At 38.6% G+C, this 23,578-nt stretch overlaps 2 protein-coding genes across 2 annotated transcripts in view; one reads left to right on the top strand and one right to left on the bottom strand.

The window, feature by feature from the left end:
• Positions 1 to 7,944, bottom strand: part of chtf8 (CTF8, chromosome transmission fidelity factor 8 homolog (S. cerevisiae)) — an 8,246-nt gene extending 302 nt beyond the window's left edge. Inside the window, exons 1-4 of the mRNA XM_040132937.1 lie at positions 7,874 to 7,944; positions 7,692 to 7,715; positions 7,391 to 7,514; positions 1 to 2,666 (exon numbers count right to left, since the gene is read on the bottom strand). The exon at positions 1 to 2,666 is cut by the window's left edge and continues 302 nt beyond it. Coding sequence (XP_039988871.1) covers positions 2,385 to 2,666; positions 7,391 to 7,514; positions 7,692 to 7,711 — 426 coding nt within the window. The 5' untranslated portion in view covers positions 7,712 to 7,715; positions 7,874 to 7,944 and the 3' untranslated portion in view covers positions 1 to 2,384. The remainder of the gene's footprint in view (positions 2,667 to 7,390; positions 7,515 to 7,691; positions 7,716 to 7,873) is intronic.
• On the top strand, positions 7,889 to 23,153 carry utp4 (UTP4 small subunit processome component). The gene is made up of 17 exons (XM_040132936.1): positions 7,889 to 8,018; positions 8,205 to 8,367; positions 8,805 to 8,993; positions 9,147 to 9,231; positions 9,420 to 9,509; positions 9,697 to 9,908; positions 10,014 to 10,185; positions 13,584 to 13,675; positions 13,981 to 14,077; positions 14,264 to 14,328; positions 15,861 to 15,989; positions 16,297 to 16,453; positions 20,492 to 20,598; positions 20,722 to 20,817; positions 21,049 to 21,234; positions 22,334 to 22,444; positions 22,851 to 23,153. The coding sequence occupies exons 2-17, from the start codon at positions 8,209 to 8,211 to the stop codon at positions 22,965 to 22,967; spliced, it is 2,064 nt and encodes a 687-aa protein (XP_039988870.1). The 5' UTR covers positions 7,889 to 8,018; positions 8,205 to 8,208; the 3' UTR covers positions 22,968 to 23,153.
• The last annotated feature ends 425 nt before the right edge of the window (positions 23,154 to 23,578 follow it).

Here is a 23,578-nt window from a genome sequence, read left to right as displayed (position 1 = left end):
ATCACATGGTACAGTATGCTTAAAATTAGGGGTCTGGGGGAGGGGGATGTGCTGAAGTCACCATTCATTCACCATGCTCTATGAGGATGGCTTTTTTCTGTACTTTTTTACTCCTACCTTATCATATTCTTTCTGTAGTCACTTTTTTAATTCTTAATGTAACTGTGCTGTGCTGCTTTATTATAGCATCACATTGATTGTGACCATATAAACAATTCTGTATCCTCATGTTTTTTGGTCTTATTTGAAGGTAGTAAATATTCAGCTTAATATTCTTCCTTTTATACGCCAAAACACTGACATTCATTCAGTATGAATCCTCAGATATTGTTTAGTGCCAGGACAAGACAGCACTGAGATTATTATAGGACTTAACTAATAGTAAACTGTTTGTCCAAACCTCATTAAGAGTTGGAGGGAGCGTGGTCCACACTGCAGCTTATGTACTGTATATCCCTGTTCATCTCTTCACAATGCTACAGTATATTTACCACACTGAGAGTGTTGTTGGGAAGCAGCAGAACCACCTTATTCATCCCGCCCACTAAAACATTTACTCTTCTACTCTCATTGGTGTGAGCAGATCTCTGTCATCTATACATATGAGGGACTCACTTGGACCCTGTTCATATCTGACCTTAACATGCATCTTGGCTTAGCCGATCACATGTGGACAGCTCTAAGTAGAGATGTGAATACATCAAAGACACATTGAGGACACACTGAGATCCGATTAATCAGACCACATTCAGAGTTGGTCTGGGCCGCATACGGCCAAATTCTTTTAGCAGTGTGTGCACAAATGTGTCCTGAGTCACACTGAAGGATCACCTACTCAGCTGACATCCTCTGCGAAAGCACGCGTAGGTAATGTCAGTCGTGTAAGCTGGCTTTGTCCATGACATGTGAAAATTTAAAAAATATTTTGGACCATTTGGACCAATCACAAGCGGTCACTTGAGATGCATGTCAAGATGTAATCTAATGCAAGGTGTAAAATAACGTAATTACAGCTGTCTACTTGTCATCAGATTATCCAAGACGCATGTTAATGCCAGGTATGAACAGGGCCTTGGTGGCTGAACAAACTGATTCAATAGTGTCTTAAATTTATGAATGTTGAGATGGATCCCTGCAGGGGTAACTGGCCTTTGAATTTAAGGTGTGCAACTTCATTTCACATGACCATTTCCTGGAGATTTTTGTCTAATGCTAAACTCCTGAGCCATAGCATTTGAGAAAATAAGCCCTAAAATCCCACATTACAAACTGGAATCGTGGGGTTTGAAAAAAGGTCCAATGAGAGATGCCATCAAGTTTCATTATGGGAAGTGTGAGACACAGTCTTTTTGGAGCTTGACCCAAACTAGGACCTCAAAGTCAGTTTATTTCAGCCTCTGCTGCTTCAATTTTTAATTTTGTCCCCCTATTTTATGAAACTATGACAGTAAAGCACTGGAGTACCCTTTTAATGAAGATTAGTACAAATTTGGTGAACTATCAGAGAATGTCTTTTAGAGAGTAAAATAGGTTTGGATGCTATTTATCAGTAGTTATCAGTTGTTTACGGCAGTCATAGGTTCCTCAATCTAAAATTTCTAGATGCCTTTTTTCGACCAAACCGACACATTTTAGTCAGTTGTCAAGATTATGTTTTGCAATAGAAAATGAGCAACAAGTACTGTCAATTCAGCTATACGGGCTCCATTTGATGATTAAATCTGAGAGAACATTGCTGCAACATCTCCAAAAAATACGGACAAACATGAATGTGTATGGAAAATGAACAAATTTTGCAAACCTTTTGGGACTTGTTACCCAACTCTAAACACCTGCAACTTATGTTCCATACTATACAACCTTTCCTCAAAACTTTAAAACAGTTTATGGTTCATGTTAAGTTATATACACCAATAACATAGACATGTCTCAGTGGCAACCGAAGATAATTCTACACATCGCATTTATTGTCGTATATAAGGTTATTCTGTCCTGATCTCCAAAATTCTTTTGCAAAAAAAGACTTATTATTATTACTAATTATTTAGTAATCCGTTTAGAATGTGATATTTGTCAGTGTGCAAGAGCCTTTGAAAAAGCATTTAGATGGTCATGGGACTGTTTGTCTAAGAATCTCAGAAAAACAATACAACATTCATTCATACTTGTGGGGAGCCTCATTAAAGTCTCTCTATAAAAAGGTGTAGTATTGATCAATTGTACAACAAAATGTAAAATCAAACTGCATCATATCAGAGTTGGATGACACAAACTGAATTATACTGTGAAAAAAAAAAAAAAAAAAGTCCAATACTCTAAATGTCAGATGGAGCACTAGTTACCATCACACAAGACCTCTGACCATATGAGAAAACATGGTCACACTATACCTTCTTGGGTACATTAGTGATGATGGGTTTTGGACGCGTCTTAAAGATTAGCTTCTGTTTGATGAGGGCAGACACACAGTAAGACTTGGAGGTGGACCCTTGTTGGTCCGTTTCCATGGGTGCCTGTATGACATCATCCTTGTTACTGTCATTGTCATGGCTGCCCAGAGTAACCTGCAAATGGTCGGAATGCTTGGTGAGGACAGCAAAGCATTTCTCCAGTTTGACCTGCTTCCCATACAGAATATGATGTCCTACAATCAGCACTGGCACCCCCTGGTGGAGGATGGAAGAAAAACAGTTCATTAAAATGAGACTGAGGGATGACAGGGAAAGGACCAGCTGAACCTCTGGAGATATACTCATTCTGTGCCATGAGGTAGTAAAAACTCTTACATATTGAGAGTTAACAAGAGTTGGCAACAAAAGAAAGACCACTTCAAGTAGGAATACTACTACTGATTATTTTCATTTCTGATTAGTCTGATGATCACTTTCTTGGTCAGAAAAATAGTCAAAAAAATTGTCCATCGAGATGACATTTTAAAATTGCTTGTTTGTCTGATCAACAGCCCAAAATCTAAAGATACTTAGTGTACTATCACGTAATAGCGAGAAATGCAGCAAATCCTCACAGTTGAGGGGCTAGAAGAAGACAGTTTAGCATTTTTGCTTGAAAAATGAAAAGAATCAATTTTCTAAATATTTTCAAATTTATTTTTTGTCGATTTACTAATCGATTGAAGCTAAAAGCTCCTTATATATTGAGAAGAGGAAACAAAAAGGAGTAAAAATGCACAAAACCTTAACTGAAATAGGAAACATTGGCATTGAAATGCTAGTATTGAAAAAGTTGTACGGGAACTGAAAAAATTTGCACTGAAAAATAAAACAGGTCTATCAAAAAAAAAAAATATCCAAGTTTTCAATTAAAAAAAAAAGTAACACACTTAGTCACTTTTGGCTGGACTGCAATAGCCGGGCCAGCCCTATAAATGCAAATGTTTGTTGCTGACTGACTGACTGATGAAGTTACAGCAAAATTCCGTTTGAGCGAGTAATGCAATTACACCATTGGTCGGCCAGCTGAGTGATGAAGTATCCTAACTGGCTGTAGCTCTTTCCAAATGAACTTGTGCAAACAGCTTCTATTTCATCATCAAGGGGGCGTTTACAGGTAGTGTCGCCAATTTATGCCTGGGCCACACCACCTACCTGTGCATGACAGCTAGCTCGCAGAAATGCTGCAGCTTGCACGTGTCTCCACACCGCCAGCGTTGTTGCTGCAGTGCTACTACTGCCAACCTTATATTTCTACACTGAGTTGGCCTTTGATAATGGCCATCAATAATAATGATCATCATTGATGAACAGTCCCTATAGCTACAGCCTACTATACAGTTATAGCCTACACTCAGTTTCTGCAATGACTATAGTACACATGTAGCCTCCACTTTCTCCTTTAAAAATGTGCAACTGCTAAAATGTTTTTATTTATTTATATATTTTTCATGTCTTTTACATATTCAGATACAGCCTAGACATTGAAATTATACTGAAAGCTGTCAGTTGTATAATGTTACTAGTACAAAATCAATATGACTATCAACAGGTCTTTTCCCTTTTTGCTGAGAATAGCGCATGTCACGTGAAAAATAGGCAAGGTGCCGAAAATTTAGTTGAAGCATCGCAACAGCAAGGCTCAAGCCGCACCTCAGACAGGCTGTGTGACTGCTCTAACCTTTTCACATGGGCACCAAAAATGAAAATCAAGGCGTAATATGACTGTCACGCACAGGTGAGGTAGGCGGTGTGGCCCAGGCCTTAGTGCCTTTGTCACTAGATTTACTGACTTATCAGACCCCTTAAACAACCCCTTTAACATCAAAAAAAGCACCTAGCCACAAATGTTGTGGCTCCACTACTTTCCATTAAAAAAAGCAAGAATTGCACCGCAAGTGGGATGTCGGGCTTTCCCTCCAAAGGCACACCTCCCCATGTATCGGACTGCATGGCAGCTAACATAGATTTGTATTAGCTTCTAACTTTCTCATTGATCATTTTACAATTAAATATAGCCGAAATAACAGCGCAGGCGTTGTCTTTAACTTATGTTTATGGTGATTTTTTCAGATGATGTCACGGTATTAAAAGCAGAAAACCCAAAAAATAACGGGCGGTATAGCCATATACTAAATTTTGATATAGTCTTGTTTATTGAAAGCTTTGATTTTTTTTCATGCCCATGTTTTTTATTTCAGTGTTCAATATTATTTTTCAGTGCCAGTACAACCTTTTTCAATCCAAGTGTTTCAGTGCCAATGTTTCTTTTTTCAGTTCAGATTTATAGAGTAAGTGCACCCATGATCAGGGGTGTCATCATAGGTTAAACAGACTTTCAACCCCTATATAATCATTACAGCTCTGCTTTTTCTCCATGCAAGATCTAGTCTTAGAAGAATACAGTTAGGTCCATAATTATTTAGACAGTGACAAAATTTTCATAATTTTGCCTCTGTATTTTAATAATTTTGCCACCACAATGGATTTGAAACAAAGCCATCAAGATGCTATTGAAATATAGACTTTCAGCTTTAATTCAAGGGGTTTGACAAAAATATCACATTAACCATTTAGGAATTACAGCCATTTTTATACATAGTCCCTCATTTTCAGAGGCTCAAAAGTAATTGGACAATTGACATTTGATAAATTCCACGGCCTGGTGTGGCCCGTTACTTTGTTATTTCATGACAAATGAAACAGATGAAAGGTCTGGAGTGGATTCCAAGTACTGAATTTGCATTTGGCAGCTGTTCATGGGAATTCTCAAATTTCAGTCCAAATAGGTGCCGATGCAAATGAAGGAGGCCATCATTAGGCCGAACAAACAAAACAAACCTATCAGACAGATAGCATAAACTTTAGGAGTGGCCAAATGAATAATTTGGTACATTCTTAAAAAGAAGGAATGAAGTGGTGAGCTCAGCAACACAACTAAAATGGATGATTGCAGAATTCTTTCCTTGAAGAAAAACCCATTCATTATATCTACCCATGCTAAAAACACTCTCGAGGAGGTAGGCATATCATTGCCCGAGTCCACAATCAAGAGACGCCTTCATGAATGTAAATACAGAGAGTTTACCACAAGGTGCAAGCCACTGGTAACACACTAATAATAGAAAGACCAGATTAGATTTTGCCAGAAACCCTCTAAAAAGGCCTGCCCAGTTCTGGAACAAGATTCTTTGGAAAGATGAAACAAATATTAACTTATACCAGAATGATGGGAAGAGAAGAGTATGAAGAAGGAAAGGAACGACTCATGATCCAAAGCATATCACATCATCTGTCAAACATGGTGGAGGCAGTGTTATAGCATGGGCATAAATCTAAATCTGGCTGCCAATGGAACTGGGTCACTGGTGTTTATTGATGATGTGACTGCTGATAGAAGTAGCAGGATGAATTCTGAAGTGCACAGGGCTATGCTATCTGCTCAGATTCTGCCACATGCTGCAAAACGGAAAGGATGATTATTCACAGTATAGATGGATAATGACCCAAAATATACTGCGAAAACAACCCAAGAGCTTCTCAAGGCAAAGAAATGTAAAATTCTTCAGTGGCCAATTCAGTCACCTGACCTCAATCCAACTGAGCATGTTTTACATTTAATGAAGACAAAACTGACGGCAGAAAAACCCACAAAGAAGCAGTAACTGAAAGTGGCTGCAGTAAAAGCCTGGCAAATAGTCTCACGGGAATAAACTCAGCATTTGGGGATGTCCGTGGGTTCCATACTTCAGCCAGCCATGACTGTAAAGGATTTTCATCCAAGTATTAAAAATAATCCTTATATTAAAAATAATGGTTTTTGTTCCAATTACTTTTGAGCCTCTGAAAATGAGGGACTATGTATAAAAATGACTGTAATTCCTAAATGGTTAATGTGATATTTTTGTAAAACCCCTTGAATTAAAGCTATAAGTCTACACTTCAATAACATCTTGATGGCAAATTCATTGTGGTGGTGTACAGGGGCAAAAATACAAAAATTGTGTTAACTGTCCAAATACTTGTGGACCTAACTGTACATATTCACAATCTGCTCTTAGACAGGGATAGATATACTCCATACTAATAGAAAACACCATATGGAAAGGATGAATACTAGAGCTGAAACAAATAGATGATTAATCAAGTAGCTGATCCACAGAAAGTTAATCGGCAATAATTTTAATAATTGATTAACCATTTATAGTCTTTTTTACCCAAAAAAATCTTCTCTAATTTGAGGATTTGCTGGTTTTCATTTACCTCTCTTCTATGATCGTATTATGAAATTATTAGTTTAATATCTGTGGATTTTGGACTGTTGATAGGATGGAACATTTAATCTGAAGACATCAACTCTTGCTCTGGGATGAGCATTATTGCTATTTTCTGACATTTTATAGACAATATTGTTAATCAATTAATTGATAAAATAATCAGCATTAATTGATCATGAAAAACAGTCATTAGTTTCAGCCTTAAGAAATAAAATAACCGAAAAGATGTCTTTTAAGAATGAGAAAAAGGACTGTTCGCTTCTACAAAAATTAAAATTCAGAGATGCGAAGGACCTACTCATTAGGTTATGATATCCAGTAACATGATGCTGTGATCTAAACTATTAGTGCAAATGTTTTGTTTTTAATCAAATAATTTTCTGTGGTTCTTGGTTTAGCAAATACACTACAAACCGATCCACAGTGACAAATAATTGGAATTTTAGTGCAACAAAATATAGGCTTCTCCTTATGTCATGTCCTGCTTCTTAGAGACACCAATCTACCTTTCTAATTGTAGATTTGCACGTACGTTGTTTCTGCAAAGTCCAGCCTGAGTTCTGTCAAAGTGTTAATTAATAGCTATTTTTGTTTGGCAACATATCATCTAAAACTCAGTTTGTAGTTGAAGAGCAAACTTTTGCTTTTCAGTCTTTTGTTTACCTCTTTGGTGTAGAGAAGGTCTCCCATCACATTTCCTGCCAGAACAGAGTTCTGTCTGGACATCATCTCTCCCTGCAGTTCCACCAGCAGCCATTCTGGAGGACTGCTGCCATCCGCACTGCCTCTAAAGGAGTACATACACACCAACATCAACTAAAAATACATAGAAAGACTTAATATTAAAATTCCATAACGTACTCCAAAAAGTAAATAAATAAATGAGTAACGTCCTATAAATTGCTGGAAATACAAATTTACGAGGTAACAGTAAGCTAAAGTGAAGTTAGTTCACCATTCTTACCTTATGATTATCTGAACCATTGTCCTGTTAAATAGCGAAGACCGTCGTACAACATCAAGACAAAAATGGCCGATAAGTTATAGATCCAATAAAAACAACCAATAAAACCAGTCTCAACAAAGCAGTTCCGATAACAATAACCAGCTTCGTTTAGTCAGTGCTCGTATTTCAGAAGTATTTACCGCTAGCTGTGTCAGAGTGATGACGTATTTCCGTAGCTTGTTAGGGGGAATCAGTACCGGTTCAAAGGTCCTCAACGTGGCTCCTGCTGTTTTCCACCTTGTGGATTTGGTAGCGGAGAAAGTTTAGTGATTGTGACAAAAAAGGGTAAATGGTGTTTTATAATTATTGTTAATATTGTTGAACTTAATGAATTGTTAAACAAAACTTTGGATTCCGTGTGTTTAACCTTTAAGGTTTTGGTTTTGTCAACGGACAGCATGTGTACAGGTTGTCTCATACTGTAGCCTGCCCACCTTTGATTACCCTCTCTGTTTGTGTTTTACTTAACAGTAAAATGGGTGAGTTCAAGGTGCACCGCGTTCGGTTCTTCGACTACATGCCCAGTGCTATCAGAGCCATGGCGTTTAACAGCCGCTCTGAGCGTCTGGCCCTGTCCCGGGCTGATGGAGCTGTGGAGATCTTCAACTTCGCTGACAATTACTTCCAAGAAAAGGTAACAAAATAGAGGAAGTCCAGATAACGTTCCCACATGGTCCACTTGTGTTTTGTATTCTAAAGTCCTCTGCAGAATTCGACGACTTGTATTAACAACTGAATAGCAGCACTTTGATTAATAAAGTCCAATGTTTTAGGCGTCTTCTTTCAGATTTTTTGTTTTTTTTTCTGGTTTAAGTAAGTACTGCTTAAGTTTGTTACATGTACTTCGTATTAAAGAGTGCTTTTTAGGGCTACTTTAATTCAAGTCACATTCTCCTTCCTATGTACTTTTGCAGATAAGAAAAGAAACTCTAAAATGCTTAATTTGTCAGTGGAGTTTGGCATAAGTGTCTTCCTACAAAAAATGGATTGGTGTCTGCAAGGCAAATACTTACAGCTGGAGGTAAGATGTGCAGGGATAATCTCCAAATTTGTTTTGATTTTGATGCCCAGGTGATGCCAGGACAAGACAGCAGGGCTGCTGAGGCACTGTGTTGGGTGGACCAGCGTCTGTTCAGTGCTGGTTTGAATGGAGAGATCACAGAGTATGACCTGGAGAACCTGAGGCCCAGGTACACTGTTTTGGCCTATGGAGGACCCATCTGGACCATCAGTAGCAACAACCAGGGAGCAATGCTAGCGGTTCGTCAAGACCTTGTGGCTATTATATTTACTTTATGCCCTATGCACAAATTTATCCGCAAAGGCTAAAGTTTCCAGAGTTAGAATAGAAGTGAAGGGCCTCATCTAGCCTTCAGCTTTGATTATTAAATGAGGGAATGTTTTCTCTGTCAGGTTGGTTGTGAGGATGGAACAGTAAAAATGTTTGAAATACTGGAGGAGCGCATTCGGTTTCAAAGAAACCTCGACAGGCAGAAAGGTAAGAGAACAAGCTGATTCCGTGGTATTTTTGTTTTTCAGCTGGAAGTATTCATAAATCCATACTTGTCCTTACAGTTTCTTATCATCACTATGTGCATGTCACAATTAATTGCATTTATGTGTCCAGCAACATACTTGTTGTTTGAGCTCCTTGATGTGACCGGTGTCCAATATGTGATCTACTAGGTCGTATTATATCTCTGTCCTGGCATCCCTCTGGTACACTGATTGCTGCTGGCATGATGGACATGATCAGAATCTTTGATGCTGAGACAGGTAAGCAGATAGAACTCAATCCTGAAGTGTTTTCCATGATTAGCACAGAACCTACGATCAGTTAAAATATTCAAATTGAACATCAGAAGGTGAGTTTGGTGTCTGTTAACTCCATGTGTTCCTTAAATATCCCCTAATGATATAATTGTGACCTTACAGTTTCTGCTTTTGTTTTTGCTGGCCTCAGGCCAAGCTACACACAGACTGCTGGTTGAGAGAGGTGTTGGGACACCCAAAAGCAAAGAGGTAGTTGTTTGGAGTGTTGCCTTCCTGTCTAACCACACCATCATTAGTGGTGATTCTGCCGGAAAAGTCCAGATCTGGGACGGACACACAGGAACGCTGGTCAGAACTCACCTAGTTACAAAGTGGGACGTTCTGGCTCTTTCTGTTTCACAGGTAAACGTGTAACTAATAATTAGGACACATTACACAACTTCTAGGCACTTTAAGTATACAAACCCTATGGAAACAACAATGTTAAACTTTCTAAATATTCAACAGGATCAGAGCAGTCTGGTAGCTGGGACGTCAGAGGGCACTGTCATCCAGTTCCAGTTCATCTCCTCCACTGTGGGCAAGCAGGATAAGGAGTGGGTTCGAACTAGGACCTTTAAAAACCACTCACATGATGTGAAGGCACTTGCCCACACTGAGACTGCTGTGGTTTCTGGAGGTCAGTGTTAAATCAGCTGTTGGTTTTTGATCTGTCACTCTGTCTGTCACTCTCTGTCTGTTGATGGATATGGATATAAATGGATGGATAGATACACTCTTGGTTGAAATTATTATTATTATTATTATTATTATTATTATAAGAACAGAATTTATAATATCTTCAGAAATGAATTCAAATTAATAATTTTTTATATAATCAAAGTATTTTAATTAGATGTCCAAGGTTACTGAACAAAAGAAAATAAAAATAAAAAACAAAATAGTGAAGTAATAACACAAAATGTACCCCAGACATAATTATTGTCACCCTTCACTAATATTTGGTTGCATAACCTCTGGCAAGAATGACAGCCTCGAAACGTTTGTTATAGCCAACTAGAAGCTTCTTGCACCTTTGCAATGGCAGATTTCAGCTCTCTCTTAAGGTTTTCAATGGGATTCAGGTAAGGACTCATAGCTGGCCAGTTTAAAACAGTCCATCTTTTCCTTTTCAACCATTCTTTTGTGCTGCTGTGTGTGTGTTTTGGGTCATTGTCCTGATGAAAGACCTGCAACGTAGTTTTCTGACACTGGGTAACACATTCGCTCTAAAATGGTAATCTTCTGCTTTCATCATTCCTTTAATACATTCAGTGCCTCCAGTACCAGAGGCAGCAAATCAGCACCACAGCATGAAAGAACCTCAAGCATGTTTTACTATAGGTAGGGTGGGGTTTTTTTTCCCCTTTTGGGCTTCATTTCCTCGCCTATAAACAAACTGATGCATTCCATCAAGACTGTGGCTTATCTATGAAGGTTTTTGCAAACATTAGTATTGCCTTTTTGTGCCTCTCTATCATTATTGTTGTCTGCCTTGGCTTTCACCCATGGATGTCAGCTTGGTATTTTTTCCACAATCTGCAATAACCCTTGCTGACTTCCCTCATTGAGTTTCTTCATACCACCACATGGTAGCATTTTAAGTTTTATGACTGTAAAACTACTTGATAACATTACAAACCTTTGAAACAGGAATTTCAAGATCTTTGCCAATTGCTTTGTAGCCTTTGGAATTGTTATGTATTTTGATAATAGCATTTCTGATGCTCTCAGACAGCTCTCTTGTCTTCACCGCTGTGAAAAAGAAACTTGAAACAATCAGCCCCTTTTAATGAAGTAAAACCATCATTCATTGGTTAATTCAGGTCATTTGAACACTGAAAATTAAGCATCTTACTTGTTTGTTTTTTTCTTTTAAATTTTGTTTAAGGAACAAATTTAAATTCATCAAAAGTGCGAATAATTGTGTCAAGCGTACATTTTATGTCTGTATTTTTATTTCACTGTGTGTGTATGACACACACACAGGTGTCTATTAAAGGAAAACCCGACATACAGTGTCTTAGTAAGGTGTTGGGCCATGACATGCCGCCAGAACAGCTGAGAGAGAGAGATTTTTTTTTTTGCGATCATTTAAAAAAAAAAATTCAATTATGATTCAAATACAAATGAAGTTAATCAAGCCAAGAAGGGAGGAAACAAAACAACTGACTCCTCAAATCATCAGACTTTAAACCAATTAAAATGTGCAAAATACAAGGTCCCTCCATATGATTTCTGATGGCCAATTCTAATTTTAAGAAGTGACATTTATGAATATCATTAAATTAGGCCATATTTCAGTTTTTAGCCATTGGGTATGGATTTTTGGATGGCAATGTCGGTCAGTCCATACTGAAATACCATATTTCCTCAAATAGTGACTGGGGTCTTCACTGACCTGAACTGCAGAAGGTAACAGGCCTTTATTTGAAGCAGGTGTGTATTAGAGGCAGGCCTTTTTTTCTTATTCCATCTCTTTTGTTAAGTATAATTGGTCACACTTTAGTATGAAGCCTCGTTGTAATCTCCACCCGTTTGCCCTGTTAAAGTTACTGCATTACGCTGTAACTCAACACTTTCTGTAAACGTTCCAAATTAAAAGCCCTCAAGAGTTTCAGACGACAGAAACCCTTCATTTCTTAACATGGCTTTTATTTATTGATACTGCGTGAAATTTGTTGGCATACCCTATGCAACCACAGCTGGATGGGATTAAAGGACAAAAAAGCAAAGTTGATCAGAATGAACAACAAAGTGTTGAAAATAGCATGATTGTATTGTTCAATTATTAATTTAAAGCAGTAGAAATGTACACTATGCTTTACTGGCATGCACATTATATAACAGGCACCAGGAGTTTATCCACCATTGTTTTTTCCCCAACCTGTATTTGGGGGCTGGCCTTTATTTGTTTGTGTTGACCACGCCCCTGACATTATTGGAGACCCAGCTTTTAATCGACTACCTGTTCGTATTTGAGCTAATATGGTATCTCAACAACTATTGGGGGGATTGCCATGGAGTTTGGTACAGACTCTCATGTTGCCCTGAGAATCAATTGTAATAACTTTGATATAATACTCTGATAACTGAACCCGTAACTTTTCTCTTGCGCCATCATCTGGTCAAAATTTTAATTTGACCAAAATTTCGCTTATGACTAAATACCTGCACAACTAATGATATTCCCATCACCATAGCTGTACTTTGTGTTTAGTGCTTAGTAGCAAACAGTATACTGCCATGCTAAACTAAGATGGTAAACGTGATAAACATTACAGCTGCTAAACATCAGCATGTTAATATTGTGAACATACTGCCATGCTCTCATTAGCATCAGCTTCACAGAACCATTAGCAAAGCTGTAAAATTGTTCACAGTATTGTCAGCATTCACTCTCTAAAACTGCTATTGGATATAACAATTGATGCCAACAAAGTTATTTTAATGCACTTTAAGCCACTATTGTCTGCATGTACCATAAGGATACTGTTATTCTGTATAATACTGCAGTTGTCGCAATGAAACAGTGCTGTCAATCGTTTTATTACTATACAATAATATAAGCTAAGCTTGCAGTCATGGGGATCAGTTGCAACCATTTTTTTTTTTTTTTTTTTTTTTTTTTTTGTTTATGTGGATGTCAAAGACAGCAGGGTTTTGCTCATTATATTAAGGTGTCACTATGGATTCCTGGTCTTAGCCTCTGTGTAGACCAACAATAGCGCAGTGTGCAAAATTACATCCTTTTCATTTCATTTGAAATAAGACCACAATAGGGTTTCAGCAAAAAAGTTGACCCTGGCTTAACTTCTGCAATGATGCAATCTGATGTCATGCAACAACGCATTAGTTAATCATATATGTGCAAGCTCTTACTTCTGGTATCTGTGTGTTAGAGATGCCAGCTTTTAGCAGTGTGCAAAACAGGGGAACATGTACTGTGCAATGAATTATACAGCCATCTCAAATGTAAACTTGTCATATGACAAGATGATGATGAGGATGATGTTTTGATGTTGGTCATCCTGTCAGGTATGGACACCCAGCTGGTGGTGCGACCCCTGCTGGACAAGGTGGAGAAGAACACCCAGGAGTCAGCACTGCGCAAAATAGCTTTCCCACATGTGAGTACATAATCAGTATATTATTACTAGAGTTCAAGAAGAATGAATTGAAAAAGGCTTAATCTTATTCTTTGTGTCATATAATTTACTAGCTACTAAGCAAATAAATGTAAGAATTATTTATTTATTTATTTATTTATTTTCTAATTTTAAAATAGAGTTTGATTTCATATACATCGATCAGCCACAACATTAAAACCGGTAACTGATTTTAATGAAGTGGCTAATCAATGTCTAAGAGAGCACATTTTAAGTAGATCGTGACCCATGGCAACATGCTTACCGCTGGTCTGTCTTCCATGTAGAGAAGTCTGGTTTGTTGTGCAAAGAAAGCAGGACTATTGCTCTTCCAGTTCCCTCAACATTTAGAGCTGTGGAGATTAGGGGAGAGCGATGGACATGGTGAGGAAAATACACACACTCATCCACAGAGATACACTATAATGCAGAAAATTGCAAGCAGCAAAAGTGATGGTGAAAACTAAACCAGAGCTTTTAAACAGGAAAAACAGTTAAAAAGGCATCTCCATCTGACTGAACAGTTGTTATAGTGTTATAATTTTGACAGTTTCTACTTTGTGTTATAAGGAAAGCCCGGTGACAGTCTACCTGTGAAGAGGAAACCAGAGAAACTGATCCAGCTGAAGCGGAAGGTGTGCACTCAATGTGTTGTTTATCTTTCTTTTACAGTATAGAAACCTGACTTTTATGTGGTGCAGTGGAAGCTTAACTCTGCTGTAACCATCTATGTTAGACAGGTTAAGAATCATAATGGTTAGCCTTTCTCAGGCTGTTATTTTCAGTGATGTCAAGTGTTTTATTCTGAAAAGCCGGTGTTTATTTGTGTAATGTAGACTTTTATTGCCATATTGGAAGTCCACATAACTTGGTTATTTTTTTGCTTCTTCTGAGTGGGAATTGCTCATTTTGTCATAGATAAATATTACAAATTTACTGTTTCATGTCAGAGTTTTAAACAGCCACGCAACAATCACAACATCTGCTTACTATCACATTACAGAGATACAGATTTGATGTACAGTAGCTCATGTTACATGGGTAGAAGCTAATACTGGCTAAATGTTACATGTTAGTATGTAGTTGGGGTTATGTAGCTATATAGGTAGATTTGTGTATATATAACTACGTAGTGCTATGCTAGTAATGTAGCCTTATTTGGTTTTATGGGCTGCAAAGCCATTCTAAAAAAACATGTTTTCAGAGAAAAAAAGTCAGATGAACCCACTGCATGATACCTGCCCAGCACCAAATGGCAGACAGAAAAAGTTAGCGACTAGCACGTTGTACCATGTCATTATCCCGCTCTCTCTGCTCTCATTTTCTGTCATCTCTCCACTGTCAACTATGTAAAAAAGGCATAAAATGCCCCTAAATACTAAAAAATACAACTGGCAAGAAGCTGATGAACATAGTTGAGTATTTAGCTACAGAGCCAGATATTTTTCTCAGACGTTGGTAAAGACCAAATCAGAGCTAAAAGGAGAGTAAATATTGCGCTTCCCTTTGCTAGGTAGGCAAACATGATCCCAAATGAATGGTAATATTGCTCTGTGTCTGTAGGATGTGTAAATGGGCAGCTGTTTGCTAACCCATTTGTCATAACATCTTTGTACATTAATAACATGTCAGTATTGTATTTTAGGCTTTTTCTGCTGCCCCAATCGGCCAAAATTGATTTATTGCAGCTTTAACCAAACCTTAACCATATAGTATGTTTTAGTGCACAAAATGTTTCATTCAATTTAACAGCATTGGTTACTTTTTTTTTTTTTTTTTCTACTTAACTTTAACCATACCTTAACCGTACTGCCTTTGGGGAGCCTGTTCAGTCACTGTTGTCTGTCTTTTGTTTCCGTTTTGCATTAAAAAGTAGGGCTACAGACAAGAAGAAAAAAATCTACTTTCTTATTATGTTGACTTGGTGTGATATGGTTGTCTTATAATATTAGTCCACAACAACAAAGTTACTGAGAGATTGCTCTCTTTTGTCATTCAAAATTTAGACATTTTTTGCAGACCTCCAGTTTTCCAGAAGGTCCATATTAAGGTCACATAAGAGGTCACTTGACATGATTACCTCTTGGTGTTTTGTGCCCGTTTATTTAATCTTTGAGTTTTGAGAATATTGAAATAGAAAGCTGACCGTGTGTGCTGACTTCTGCAGGGAGAGGATCATATCTGCTGCAGTGCTTTGTCCCCATGTGGAGGCTGGATTGCATACTCTACTGTCTCCAGTGTCCGTCTCTACAGATTACAGTACAACAAAAACAACAACAACATCAGCATCACCAAGGTGGGCTCCTCAATGCTGATCTTTCTACTCGCTTATGCTCTTCTCTGTATTAATAATTCACACAGCCCTGAGTATCAACTTAATATGTTCATGAGATCTCTAACTTTAGTAAACTGCCTGGGGGTCAGTGTTCTTTACCGAAAAAAAGTAAAGTCTGTTTAGAGTATGAGTTAAATGTAAAACTGGAAACATTTGGTATGTGTTTGAGGATTGCAGTGTTATGCTGTAATAGACTGTGTATGTAGATAATGAATAAGGATCAACATGAAGCTCATCCCTCTGTCCATCTTTCTCTTCCTCCTTCTAGGTTTCCAAACTACCCAAGGACCTTTGTTTGGCCCACCAGCTCTGCTTCTCCTCTGACTCCTCCAAACTCTTTGCTTCTTCCAGCCATTCTTCAGTCATTGTGCTTGCCATCAACCAGCCAGAGTGCAAATACCTTCATACACTTAAACCCAAGTCAGGCAAGTCTGAGTCCAGGGACCTCAGTACGCATGGTGTTTCTGAAATATTTAAATATATTACATTTAGGGATTGGGTTTGATAGCATTTTATCCAATCTGAATCTGCATATTGGATGAAAATCCTTTTTAAGTTGTGTGTTTGGTGGCAAATGAAGATATCTGCTTCAACTCAGCACAATAACAAAACAAATTTCAACTGTTGTGTGCAAAAAAAGATTTAACTTGATACTTATCTAGCTTCTTCTAATCACATTAATAACACAATTAATTTAATAATAATGATAATAATGATGATAATAGTAATAAATAATAATAATAGATAATACATTTATTTTATAACAAATTTCAAAGAAATTAAATTCACAAATTGCTTCAAAAAGATTAAGACCATAAAAACATGTAATCAGTAAAAACATACAGCAATAAAAACATAAACTACAAGATAAAAGTTAAAGAAAAGACCATAAATACTCAAAACACAGGCAACCATGGATCCCAAAAGAAATGTACCAAAGAACAAGCACTAGACACCTTAGGTTTAGACAAAGGTCAATTTGAACAGATGGGTCTCCAGTTGCATTTTAAAAGCAATCTAGTGAGAATGCTGACCATATGCGTAATGGAAGAGAGATCCATATTGTTGGAGCCACTACTTGAAAGGTACAATCACCTTTTGTTTTCAGTTTAGAGTGTAAGACCAGTCAGTAGGCCCTGGTCAGAAGACCTAAGAGACCAAATAGCAATATAGTGATGCAGAAGGTCACGGATATACTTAGGTACCTGACCATGAAGGGCTCTACATGTGAGAACAAGTACCTTAAAATGAACCCTAAACTTGATAGGAAGCCAATGTAAAGAATATGAAATGGAATCTGATGTGTGTCATTCAGCTGGGTCTGGTTAACAGCCTAGCAGCAGCATTCTGGACCATTTGTAGACCATTTGGTTCAGAGATGATTTGCCAAGACAAGTGCAAAGAGAATTACAGTAGTCCAGTGAGGAGGATGCAAAATTGTGAATAATCATCTGCAGCTCAGGTAAGCAATAGACTCAAAACCATTTTTAAGCACATACATAGGTAAAATATCAACAGGACTGGAGGAGGATTTCATACTGCCCACTAGCTCAATGAGGTCTTGCAGGGAAATGGGAGATAGAGAGAGAGACCAAAATTGATGGCCAAATTGGATAAGTGGAAAGGAGAGTAGAAGAGGGGGTAATTCTAGCCTTGACATTTCTGATGTTATTCACAAAGAGATTAAAGAAAAATGACTGCGGTCCTTATTTGACAAAACAATGTACATGAGTGTTAATGATAGTATCGAACAGGACTTTGGGGTTGCATTTACTAGTGGAAATAAGATTGGTAAAATAAGAAACCCTTGCATCATTAATCATGTTGTTTAGATCAGTTAAAAGGTATTTGTAGTAAAGTCAGTGAACAAGATCAGTGGATTTCCACAGTTGTTCCGAGATTTATGCCGGGGAGCAGAAACAACGAATAGAGTAATTTAACGAGGGGGATTAATTAACAGGGGGTAAATTGCATGTTAATAGAAGCCACTTTATCCAAAACAGTGGAGCAATGCGAATTAAAGGAGTGAACTAAACGTGCATGAGAAGACAACACTACTTTTGGGTCAAAAGCGGCAGAAAACTTTTCAGTAGTGAGGTGATTTAAGATGCGAGAGCACTTAAGATGTTTACTGGGCAGAGAATCTATGTTAAAAGACACTTTGCATAAAACACAATTATGGTCAGTAACAGGCAGCTCTTCAGAACCACAGGAGTCAATATTTAAACCATTTGTAAAAACAAGGTCCAAAGTATACCCCTTAATGTGTTTGGGACCAGGCAAGTGTTGAGTAAAAAGACAAAGGAAATAAGCTGCAAAGCTGCAAGACACGTCATCAACATGAATTTTAAAATCACCCACCAAATGAACTCTGTCCAACCTTATGATGGAGGATAAAAAAAATCACTGAAATCAAATATCAAAGAACTGTTAAAACCAGGGGGACTGTAGATTATATTCGCTCTAATCTAAACAGAACAACCAACTTCAGTTTGCCATTCAAAAGTGGAGAAGACTCCAGTGCTCACCGTCCGACTCTGAAAACAGTTCCTGAAGACCACAGGAAGTCCTCCGCCCTGTCCCAAGGACCTTGAGTGCAAGGTGGACAGGTCATCACAGGACTGAATGTGATGCTTTAATGGGCAGCAGGTGTGTACAGAAGCATTGGGATGAAGGACATTGTATTACAAATTGTCATAAAGCACCCGTGCGCCAGCTCTGTTTAGATGGAGACCATCTGCACCAAAGAGGTTTACACGTTTCCAGAAGAGGTTGAAATTATCAACAAAGTGCACGCTGTTGGTGTAACAGACAGACACGAGCCAGTTGTTGAGGCTGAGCAAAAGCGTGAAGCATCCTATGCCACGACCATGAGTGGAAGGTGGACCAGACACATAAACATTGCTGTGGGGCAGCTCAGACTGCTGTCTTCTGATGTCATTCTAACTGACATGAACAAGGACCCTGGCAAAGCTGGGATTGGAATCTAAATATTTTATCAGCAATGTCTTGTACAGTAGCGCCTGGGAAGCCTGGGAGAGTGTGCACTCTGCTGACTCTCACATGTCTGATGGTCGAGTCACCAATGATGAATGTTGCCGGCTTTTCCTTCAAGGCTTCAAGTCCAGCAGCGACACCACAGGATTGAGATGGAGCTGCAACTTTATTACCATTGCAAGGTGGACGTGCAGTGATGGATAGACCAAAATCAGGGTTTTGACCCAGAAGGTCGGAGAGTTGGAAGAGACCCCTGGCACGCCGCTAGTGGAAATCTTCGCCCAGGATGTCAAAACTGTCAAAACGGAAGGGAAAGTCTACCCCTCTTTTGGCAGACACCAACCACCGCCCAGTGCTCTGGGTTTAATGGAGTCCAGGAGCTATTCAGGGATTTTGGTTTAGCCCCAAGCAGGAGCCAGGGGTCAGCAGGGAAGGAGATCGCAGCAGCATGAGAGACAACGGCTGGATGAGCAGTAGCAGCGGGTGGAGTAGAGGCCGCAGCTGGAGGAGAAGCAGCGTCAGCCAAACAGGAAGCAGTGCCGGCCCGCACTGTGTAGGGTCTCTGAAGACAACTTTGTCCAAAAAGTTTTCAGCCTCCTGGATTTTGTAGGAGTTAGCAGAGACAGTGGGTTAGAGCCAAATTGGTCACATTGTGGTCTCATCAGTGTAAACTACTAGCTTACCATCAGTGAAGGTATGGGACTCAGGGAGACTGGAGTCACTGTTACTGCTTTCCATGTCCACCAGTAAAAATAACACATTGCCCACGAAATGTGAGCAGTTGTAGTATTAAAACAAGATGCTGTATGTAACTAGGGTTCTATGAATTCTGGATGACCGCCGAATGTATATTTAAGCATGAACATGGCTGAAACAGGTCCAGTGTATACAGTAGAGGGAAAGGATAATGAGGTGCTGGAGCAACAGCCGATAGAGCTTTGAGGTGGAATTCATTTTCTGAATTGGTGAGGGGGACATGATCAAGTTAAAATGGGCTGTTAAGATGCACTCTAAATAATACCAGAAGAAATCAGATGTTCTTTTAATGAAAGCACTTTAACTTAATTTGGGTGAGTGACTCACAACAAGACCCCAGTAGGATGTAGTCTGACAAGCCACACTACATACTGGGTTTTTAAAGGACTTTAATGATAGTTTTTTGTTCAACACTGTGTTTGGTAATTTTCTTTTTTGCTCTATCCAAGACATTTTCCATAAAAAGGGTGCTTGTTGTATTTTTATGAGTTGCTAATTATTGTTCTATATGTAGAAGAAAAAGCTTTGTGAAAGCATATTGATGAAAAATTGAATGAATCTGACCAAAATGGTAAACTACCACTGACATTTGTTGACTAAATATCTAAAGTTACAACACACACACACACACACACACACACCAACTAACCTATCATCCTGCAGATTTCTATATGTTAACAGTGTATAACCACTCTGTGTTTGATGTCCAGGCTCGAGACAGCAAGTCCACCTGCTGTTTGCCAGTGAGGATGGCAAGTGGCTTGCTACAGCAAACACAGACTGTGAGATCCATGTCTACAACCTTGACAAGCTGAAGGTTGGTTGTAATTCATATTTTTCTCCTTAGTCTTTGTCATTTCTTGTTTGTTTGGCTAAAGTTCTAATTTGACCTATAAAGAACTATCAACAGTAAACTCCTAATATCTCTTTGTGTTTGCAGCCTCATTGTACAGTTCCAGTGTACAGCTCCTGCCCCACTGCAATAGCCATTCACCCAATGACCAGCAACCTCGTCATGGTACATGCTGACCAGCAGGTAAATGCTGCATCAGGTTCTGTCCAACTTTGGGTTATGATGATGATGATGATGATGATGATATTAGTAGTAGTAATAATAATAATTGTCATCATCATCTGTTTAAAACCTGCCTGCTCTGCTTGCCACAATAAAAGACAAACAACATAAAGTATTTCAAAGATGATACTGAAATGGTTACACTCTACAGATCTCGTTACATTGTCTTTTATATTGTGTGTGTGTATGCAGATCTTTGAATACTCTCTGGTGCAGAAGGAGTACACAGAGTGGAGTCGGAAACTACAGAAACAAGGACTCCACTCTCTGTGGTTGGAGAGGGACACACCAATCACCCATGTCACCTTCAATCCTAGAAACCCAGCTCACATCATTCTGCATGACATGTTCATGTTCTGCATCATTGACCAGAGTCTGGTATGTGAGGATTTACACTCTCCAAGCAGTTTATTAGGAGCCCCACACTAATACTGGGTAGGGCCTCACTTTGCTCTCAAACAGTCTCAGTTCTTTGTGTCATGGATTCCACAAGATGTTGGAAACATTCCTTTGAGAATCCAGTCCATGTTGACATTATTGCATCACATAATTTCTGCAGATTTGTCAGCTGCACATTCATGTTCATCATGCTTATTCATCATCTACTGTTCTACGACATCTCAAAGGTGATATATTGGATTCAGATCTGATGACTGGTGAAGCCACTGAAATACACTGAACTCTTTGTTTTGAGAAAGCTTTTGCTTTGTGACATGCATTATTTATACTGGAAGTAGCCATTAGAAGATGGTAAATTGTGGCCATAAAGGGATGCACATAATCAGCAACAATACTCAGATAGGGGCTCAAAGTCTGCCTTTTTCCCCTGCTCCATTACACCACCACCACAAGCCTGGACTTGACACAAGGTAGGTTGGATCCATAGATTCATGACTACCATCTGTACCACCAGTTTGGCTGTTCTCCTCTGACTTCTCACCAACAAGGTGTTTCTATCCACATAACTGGATGTTTTTTGTTTTTCACATCATTCCGAGTAAACTTAAGAGACTGGTGTGTGTGAGAGAGAGTGTGTGTGTGTGTGTGTGTGTGTGAGAGAGTGTGTGAGTGTGAGAGAACATCCCAAGAGATCTGTTTCAGGAATACTCAAACCAGCCCATCTGGCACCAACAAACAGGCCATGGTCACTGAGTTCACATTTTCTCCCCATTGTTATGTTTGATGGGAAAATTAACTGAAGCTCCTGATCTGTAGCTGCATGATTTCATGCATTGCACTTCTGCAGGTATACAGGTGTTCCTAATTAAGTGCTTGTTGAGTGTGTGTATGTCACTTAAACTGACACCTGTCTGCCATGTTGATACAAAACCTACAAAATTACTGATTACAAATGCTTTATCGGTGCCATGCTATGTGTATATCTTTTTTCTTTATTTTTTTTTTGAAGGATGGTGATAGATTAAATAACACTGTAGCTGTATTTTTTTTTTTTTTTTGTCTGTGTTTCCACATGCAGCCCCTCCCTAAAGCAAAGACTCTGCTCTACAATCAGATGACACTGAGGAGTGTTCCCGAGCCAGAGAGGATTAGACACTATCATGCCTTTAAGATCTGCAAGAATTTCCAGGTACCATCATCATACTAAGCACAATGGAGCTTAGCTTCAACTTCTGCCCTGCTTCTAAGCCAGGATCAGACTGAAAACAGCTGTGCATTAAAACAGGGCAGGAGATTGCATCAGTAGGGGTGTGTTGTTTAAGGTACTGGTGAGACAATGAAATGCAATCCAGGAAACATTTGAGTAGTTCTACAAAGGCTTATCAGTCACCAAAACGCTGCACTGCAGTTTGTAATATGCACAGAAAGGATTTTACAGCTCTGTTCATTTATCATGGTAGCAAGTATTCACAAACAGTACATTCACATTACAAGGTAATGTAATGTAAAAAGGTTTTTTTGTAAACAAGCAATATATTTAAATTTCCCTTCAATCTTACTTTTGTTTAATGTTCTCTTGATAATCTCTCCCACAGCACCTCATGTGTGTGAGTTTATTGGAGGACCATTCTCTGGTTGTAGTGGAACGCCCCCTGCCCGAAATCATGTCTCAGCTGCCTGCACCTGTCCGGCAGAAGACCTTTGCCACATAAATTAAGTGAAGCAGGTTTTCTTAAGGTGTCTCAGCCCAGATTTTCATACCAGAGGAAAGGATTGTTACCTCATTGTGTTAATTCACTTTAACTCCGACATCCAAAATCATTTTCAACAAGTATTAATGTGTGACCACTTTGTAAAAAATACTTTTATAAAGTAATAAATAGAACTATATACTGTCATTCTTGTTTGACTGAGAAGTATGTTGATTTTTTTTTTTTTTTTTTTGTGACATTTTTAACTGTTTTCTCTCTCTTTCTGCTCTCAGACCAGAAAATATAACTTAATTTCATAAACCAGCTGCCAGCTTATCACAATTTTGAGGCACCTCCAAAAATGTTCGAAACGTTAGTTAATTTGGATTCACCCACAAGATGTTACGTATAAACAAGGCTAGAGGTGTCTTGGTTATAGTTCAGCAAACTCTGGAATATAATTTTTTGTGTGTGTGTGTGTGTGTGTGTGTGTGTGTGTGTTTGTGTGTGTGTGTGTGTGTGTGTGTGTGTGTGTGTGTGTGTGTGTGTGTCACTGTGATGTGAACAAACATACTGCATTAATGAACATGGTCCTGTTCTTCCTATGTGGGAAAGAGATTGTTGATGATTAG

Source organism: Xiphias gladius, chromosome 8 (assembly GCF_016859285.1).
Source record: "Xiphias gladius isolate SHS-SW01 ecotype Sanya breed wild chromosome 8, ASM1685928v1, whole genome shotgun sequence".
Taxonomy (NCBI): Eukaryota; Metazoa; Chordata; class Actinopteri; order Istiophoriformes; family Xiphiidae; genus Xiphias; species Xiphias gladius.
This window is presented reverse-complemented; position numbering and strand designations above follow the sequence as displayed.